Here is an 8,325-nt window from a genome sequence, read left to right on the forward strand (position 1 = left end):
ATAATAAAAATTTGAAACAACTCAAAGTACATGAATAACTATATAATGATTAAAAAATAATATAAAATAATTGAAAAAAGTTAAAATATTCCTTTAAGGCTTTAAAAAAATAAAATATTAGAACTACTCAAAATATAAAAATACATAAAACAATATATGTATTAATTTAAATTATTTAAAGTAATGGAAGAAATTTATCTCATTAATTTAAACTAATAACATAAACAATGTTTCTAAACGATAAAAATAATTTAATTAAATATTTTATATTAATATATAATTAGAAAAAAATAAAATAATTCAAATTACTTAATGTAAAATTCATCATAACTAAAAATTATTTTAACTTATAAAAGCTATTTAAAAAAATTATTATTTTTTTTTTGTAAATTATGTATTATATTTGTATTTAGAGTATTTTTGTAATTATTTTAATTTAATAAATTTAGATTGCATTATTAAATATATAAAAAATAATATTTTAAACTGTTCTTACTCATTAACTTTCTCATAATAAATTAAAAAAATTAATTTATTTTACTTACATATGGATTTTGTTAATATTTTCTATATTTTTATTATCAGTTTTCAGTGAATTAATCATGGAAGTAATGTGTATGGTAAATATCCAGAAGATTCACATTATTAAACAAGATTTATAAGCAGATAACAAACAGTTAATTGTCCTCACCTGTGAAGTAGAACAAAAAGATTTTCTTGTCGTAATAATTGTTAGAAAAACTAATTTTTAATTAAGATTATTCATTGAAGTCATCCTCCTCACTATAACTGTGTACAAATGTGGGAGAGAACTTGTTACCTACATAGTTTCTTTCACTTGTTTATCTGGCACACAAGATGACAAATTTCAACAATTGAATACATTAATAAATATTGGGAATTCACGTGAACAACATGAATTTTATTTGAAACCATTAAATATGTTTATTGGAATGCGTGTTTTAACTTATGTAAATAATAGAAAAGCAGGTAATATGTTTTAAATGGTTTATTAATGTTAATTTATAAATAAATATTATTTAATCTAAATTGCACCGTCCCTTTAATGCCCATTTTGTATTTTTCAAATCACACAACTTAAAAAAAAAATTATATAGTAGGAGATTTTATTTAAGAAAATGCACCTACTATATTTTTAAGTAATTAGTTATTGAAAATACTGCAAATTAACCTTAATTGTTAGACTAATTAAAAATTTCTTGCTATGACTTTGTGCATTATACATCTGTTGCAAATTGACACATTTAGACTCGGCTAAAAAATTGCAATTGTGCTCCCCACGTTTAATTGAAAATTTAGTTAATTACCTTCAACCTACAGCTAATTAATTGACGTCTAACTGGGTAAATTTGCAGTATTTAACATCCCCCCCAATAAATAAGTAAATAAATAACAGCCACTGCAGTTTTTAATACCCCGTGAGGTTGTCGGGGTTGTAGCTGCTGTAAACCAGCCTGTCGGTGTCCAAACTCCTGTGCCAACCGCCGCCCCCGTGGCTGTGGCCGCCCCCATCACCGCCGCCGGGCGAAGCGTACACAACGTGGGTCTCACCGCCGCCGCCGCCGCCACCCCCACCTCCGGACATCTTCTTGAAGCCCATGATGGCGGAGAGGAGCAACGCCACCTTGGCCAGTATGAGGGCGGCGCCCGCCATCATCGCCACCTTGCCCATCATCATCTGGGCCATCATGCACCCGACGCCGATCATGCCCATCATCATCATCCCCTTGCCGCCGCCTTTGCCGCCCTTCTTCCTGCCTGAAATCAGCGACAATTAACGGTGCGAGGTTGTGCCGGATTTGACGGTCCGTTTGCAATTGGATTTCATGCTTTTAGTTTCATTATTAGCTCACGTTACGTAATTAAAGTGGTTTAGGTTTCAGATGTAATTATTTTTAAACGGGCCCGTCGTTAGTTCTGATCGTTGCCATTTATTAATGTTGACGATTACATGGTTTGTTAATAACGGTAACTCTGTAATTTGAAGGCACACCATATCAATTAAAAGTATGAAGGTAATTGAATTTTATGTTCAATCAAACTGTATTATTACAGTTTTAAGTTATGAAATGGAAGCTGTGTTTTTGTTATCTTGAAAACACACGTTTTACCTTAATCAAATCGGTCATCAAATTTGATGACATCTTTCACAGTTCTAATTTTAACCACTTAGAAAAAAACATTTATAGTTTAAAACAATAACTATCTAATTATAAATGTTATCTACAAATTGAAAACGTACAATTTGAATATTTGATAATTCAGCCATCATCATCAAATTTGATGACATTTTTCATAGTTCTAATTTTAATAATTTTAAAACAAGATTTAGAATTTAAATTACAAACTGTCTAATTAATTATAAATGTTGTCTATAATTTATAAAAAACATTTTAATTATTTGATAAGTTAGGAGTCGTTATCAAAATTTGATGATTCTGATGATGATTTGATGATCACTTCGAAAGAAGATTTAGACTTTAAAGTAATATCTATCTAATTATAAATGTTATCTACAAATGGAAAACGTACATTTTGAATATTTGATAATTCAGCCATCATCATCAAATTTGATGACATCTTTCATAATTCTAATCTTAATAATTTCAAAACAAGATTAAGAGTTTAAATCACTTATTGTCTAATTAATTATAAATGTTGTTTATAATTTAGAAACAGATATTTTAATTATTTTAAAAGTTTAGGAGACGTTATCAAAATTTGATGACTCTGATGATGATTTGATGATCATTTCGAAAAAAAATTTAGACTTTAAAGTAATATCTAGCTGATTATAAATGTTATCTACAAATTGAAAACGTACATTTTGAATATTTGATAATTCAGCCATCATCATCAAATTTGATGACATCTTTCATAGTTCTACTTTTAATAATTTCAAAACAAGATTTAGAGTTTAAATCAGTAACATTCCAATTAATTATAAAAGTTGTCTATAATTTATAAACACACATTTTAATTATTTGATAAGTTTTGAGTCGTTATCAAAATTTGATGATTCTGACGATGATTTGATGATCATTTCGAAAAAAGATTTAGACTTTAAAGTAATATCTATCTAATTATAAATGTTATCTACAAATTGAAAACGTACATTTTGAATATTTGATAATTCAGCCATCATCATCAAATTTGATGACATCTTTTATAGTTCCAATTTTAATAATTTCAAAATAAGATTTAGAGTTTAAATCACTAACTGACCAATTAATTGTAAATGTTGTCTATAATTTAGAAACAACCATTTTAAGTATTTGATAAGTTGGGAGTCGTTATCAAAATTTGATGACTCTGATGATGATTTGATGATCACTTAGAAAAAAGATTTAGATTTCAAAGTAATATCTATCTAAATTATAAAGTTATCTACAAATTGAAAACGTACATTTTGAATATTTGATAATTAAGCCATCGTCATCAAATTTGATGACATCTTTCATACTTCTAATTTTAATAATTTCAAAACAAGATTTAGAGTTTAAATCACTAACTGACCAATTAATTATAAATGTTGTCTATCATTTAGAAACAACCATTTTAAGTATTTGATAAGTTGGGAGTCGTTATCAAAATTTGATGACTCTGATGATGATTTGATGATCACTTAGAAAAAAGATTTAGATTTCAAAGTAATATCTATCTAAATTATAAAGTTATCTACAAATTGAAAACGTACATTTTGAATATTTGATAATTAAGCCATCGTCATCAAATTTGATGACATCTTTCATACTTCTAATTTTAATAATTTCAAAACAAGATTTAGAGTTTAAATCACTAACTGACCAATTAATTTTAAATGTTGTCTATCATTTAGAAACAACCATTTTAAGTATTTGATAAGTTGGGAGTCGTTATCAAAATTTGATGACTCTGATGATGATTTGATGATCACTTAGAAAAAATATTTAGATTTCAAAGTAATATCTATCTAAATTATAAAGTTATCTACAAATTGAAAACGTACATTTTGAATATTTGATCTCTCTTTGAATCTTTCATACTTCTAATTTTAATAATTTCAAAACAAGATTTAGAGTTTAAATCACTTACTGTCCAATTAATTATAAAAAATTTGATGATCACTTCTAAAAAAGATTTAGGTTTCAAAGTAATATCTATCTAAATTATAAATGTTATCTGCAAATTGAAAACTTACATTTTGAATATTTGATAATTCAGCCATCATCATCAAATTTGATGACATCTTTCATAGTTCTAATTTTAATCATTTCAAAATGATGACACCTTTCACAATTCTTCTATTTAAGTCAGTTCGAAACGACATCTTTAACAGTACTAATTTGAAAGAAGATTTAGAGTTTAATACAGTAAGTACAATCGTCATCAATTGAGTACGAAGTTCTTCAGTTCTTTCAAATAAAGTTAGAGGAGATTTATAAAATTGTTGTAGTAATAGAATTTTGAAAAACAAGGCCCAAGAAAGATAGATAATATAATCTAAACTTCATAACGTACGTTTTTTGTCAGTATCACACTCGTCTGCACATACGGAGCCATCTTTAAAACTTCTACCCTCATCATTACCTAAAATTTTAACCACCATGTCTGAGATTCGATATCACAAAATGTGTGTGCTTGAATAACTTACTACAAAACTAACCAACCAACGGTTTTTATTGTTACTTTATATAATTGGTTCCACAACAAAGAATTCATTAAATGTAAAATAAACAATTCATTGATAACAATTACGAATTTAATTTTGTAACAATGAATTAATATGCTTAATTAATGACAAGATTGCAGATGCTGTGGTCTACTATTCAAGATCAGCAAGAACATGGTATTTATTGTAGAAAATATTAAATGTAGTACACTTTCATAAATAAACATCCATTTTAAAATAATACTATAACATTAAACTGAATTTAGCAATCAATTGCAATAAAATGATTGGTCACACAAATGAAATTTGATTAAATTTGTCAAAAAAAAACCTGTTAAGAACTAAAAAAAAGTGGATGATTGGAGTTGTTACCTTCAAAAGCTGGAGCCAAATTGAGTTTGAGGGTCCTGGACTTGAAAAAGTCCTCGATCCTGTCGTACAAGATGTTGGTGAGCTTGATGCTCCTGGCTGTGGCCTCCTGAGGCAAATCTTCACCCGTCTCATTGGTGAGATAATCAGGATTCCTTTCAATGGTCAACGTGTCGAAGAACCTCATGGGTTCGTCGCTCATTATGGTCTCGTTCAAAGCATCCAAAGCCTTCTCCTTGACACAAAGCACCGGATTCCTGTCGCCGATGCAGGACTTGAAGGAGTTGATGCTCCTGAAGAGGTCGGTCACGTTCTGCGTGGCGGAGAGATCGAGATAGACGATGATCAGCGCCGTAAGCCACAGCTTATTGTTTAATTGCATGGTTTTGATGGATCGGGTGCAATACGACTAAATCCTGGTGTGTTGCCACAATTGTTTTATACGTTTGCAGGAACAGCGGAGCGTGTCGGTTAAGTGACATTACCGTTTAATTTCGTGCACGAATTTACCTAATCTTCCTCGTTTTCTGGTCTCTTTGACACGGCGAATTACGTTGAATATTTATTGGGGCGAGATGTAATTTGATGGTTGAGTTTGGGCAGCTCCCAACGGGGAGTTATCTTGTGTTAAATGTGTGTGTGTGTGTGTTTGTGTGGTTTCTTGCCCTGCAACATGGAAAGTTAAACGAAACCGTGTTGAAGACAGCTTGGGGCCGAAGAATTTGGGTCGCATCTGTTCATCTTGTAACGACTTCCGATGCATACGTGATACATGCCACCATGTATTATTTTTTGAGCCAGTGGCGGCCCCGAATGTCGTTTGGGTACGGTGCAATTAATCGGCTAATTAAAATCGTCGATTGACGCAATAAAAATGCGGCGTGTCTGTCCGGAAAAAGAATTCGGGCGGTGTTTGCATAATAATCGTCGTCGGGGCCGACGATGGAATTGGACGAGGCTGTGTGATACATAGATGTGAAATGCCGTGGACCCGTTAACAGGTGGACGAGGGAATAATTTCGTGTCGTGCCGATTTTCTAGATGCGAGATGCGGATTGGTTATTGAATTATTAATACATTTTTGTCACGATGCTAACACACATATTTTCAGACGGTTCAGGGATATTTATGTTCGGGCCTTTTACTCAATGAACGGTCCAACTTTACTAGAATCTTTTTCTAACCGTCATCGAATTTTAAAATATTAATTAATGGTAATAATAAAAAATTTAAAAATGTCAAACTTCTTTAAAGAATTTTCAATTATATACAAAATACAAAATGTAATTCAAAAATTTTAATTGATTGGAATAAAAATATTAAATTTAAGTATATAACTTTAAAATTAAAAAAAAAATGTCAAAAAGAAAATGACAAACTTTTTTAAAGAATTTTGAGTTATATACAAAACATAAAATGTCATTCAAAAATTTTAATTTATAGAAATTTAATTTGATTATTAAATTTTTAGTTTAATAGAATAAAAATAAAAATTTTAATTGAAATGAAATTTTCATATTTTCATACATTTTTGAACATTTTCAAATAAATTAATAAAATTTTATTTACTAATAATAGTAATTAACTTTAAAAATAAGTTTTATTAAAACGTTCATTAAAAATAAAACAAAAGGAATTTGTTAATTAATTAATTTATGTTAATAATATAAAAAAATAATTAATTTACAAAACTAGTATAGAAAATTAAATTTTAATGGAATAAAAATATTAAATGTATAGAAATTTAAGTTAATTATTAAATCAAATTTTCAATAAGATAAATTATTATATAAATATGAATTTGTAAAATTATGTATTAACTATTAAATTAATTTAAGAAAGAGATTAATAATTTTTAAGAAATTACAAAAATTACATAAAAATTAATTAATCTATTGTAATTATATTCACATACTAATTTAAAAAAATTGTACACAATTTGAGTGTAAAAATAAATAATTTCATTGAAGAATATCACAAAAAAATTTAATTGTTATTAATTTTATTGAAATATATTAAATTAAATATTCAAATAAATCAAATTTTCAATAAAATTGAATAAAATAAATTATTACATGTTCACACATTTTAAAATAAATATGAATTTGTAAAATTATTTATTAACTATTAAATTAATTTAAGAAAGAGATAATATATAAATAATTTTCAAGAAATTACAAAAATTAACATAAAAATTAATTAATCTATTGTAATTATAATCACATACTTAATTTAAAAAAAAATTTACACAATTTGATTGTAAAAATAAATAATTTTAATGAAAAATATCACAAAAAAATTTTAATTGTTATTAATTTTATTGGAATATATTAAATTAAATATTTAAATATTTTATAATTAAATAATAATAAAAAATTTAAAAATGTCAAACTTCTTTAAAGAATTTTCAATTATATACAAAATACAAAATGTAATTCAAAAATTTTAATTGATTGGAATAAAAGTATTAAATTTATGTATATAACTTTAAAATTAAAAAAAAAAAAATGTCAAAAAGAAAATGACAAACTTTTTTAAAGAATTTTGAGTTATATACAAAACATAAAATGTAATTCAAAAATTTTAATTTATAGAAATTTAATTTGATTATTAAATTTTTAGTTTAATAGAATAAAAATAAAAATTTTAATTGAAATGAAATTTTCATATTTTCATACATTTTTGAACATTTTCAAATAAATTAATAAAATTTTATTTACTAATAATAGTAATTAACTTTAAAAATAAGTTTTATTAAAATGTTAATTAAAAATAAAACAAAGGAATTTGTTAATTAATTAATTTATGTTAATAATATAAAAAAATAATTAATTTACAAAACTAGTATAGAAAATTAAATTTTAATGGAATAAAAATATTAAATGTATAGAAATTTAAGTTAATTATTAAATCAAATTTTCAATAAGATAAATTATTATATAAATATGAATTTGTAAAATTATGTATTAACTATTAAATTAATTTAAGAAAGAGATAATATATAAATAATTTTTAAGAAATTATAAAAATTACATAAAAATTAATTAATCTATTGTAATTATATTCACATACTAATTTAAAAAAATTGTACACAATTTGAGTGTAAAAATAAATAATTTCATTGAAGAATATCACAAAAAAATTTAATTGTTATTAATTTTATTGAAATATATTAAATTAAATATTCAAATAAATCAAATTTTCAATAAAATTGAATAAAATAAATTATTACATGTTCACACATTTTAAAATAAATATGAATTTGTAAAATTATTTATTAACTA

At 25.5% G+C, this 8,325-nt stretch overlaps 1 protein-coding gene across 1 annotated transcript; it reads right to left on the reverse strand.

Moving 5' to 3' along the window:
* Positions 1-1,198: 1,198 nt before the first annotated feature.
* LOC109598899 (uncharacterized) lies at positions 1,199-5,423 on the reverse strand. The gene is made up of 2 exons (XM_020014802.2): positions 5,045-5,423; positions 1,199-1,779 (listed from the first exon to the last, which is right to left on the reverse strand). Exons 1-2 carry the CDS (start codon positions 5,421-5,423, stop codon positions 1,430-1,432), a joined length of 729 nt encoding a protein of 242 aa, XP_019870361.1. The 3' UTR covers positions 1,199-1,429.
* Positions 5,424-8,325: the final 2,902 nt, after the last annotated feature.

Source organism: Aethina tumida, chromosome 5 (genome assembly GCF_024364675.1).
Source record: "Aethina tumida isolate Nest 87 chromosome 5, icAetTumi1.1, whole genome shotgun sequence".
NCBI classification, from domain to species: Eukaryota; Metazoa; Arthropoda; class Insecta; order Coleoptera; family Nitidulidae; genus Aethina; species Aethina tumida.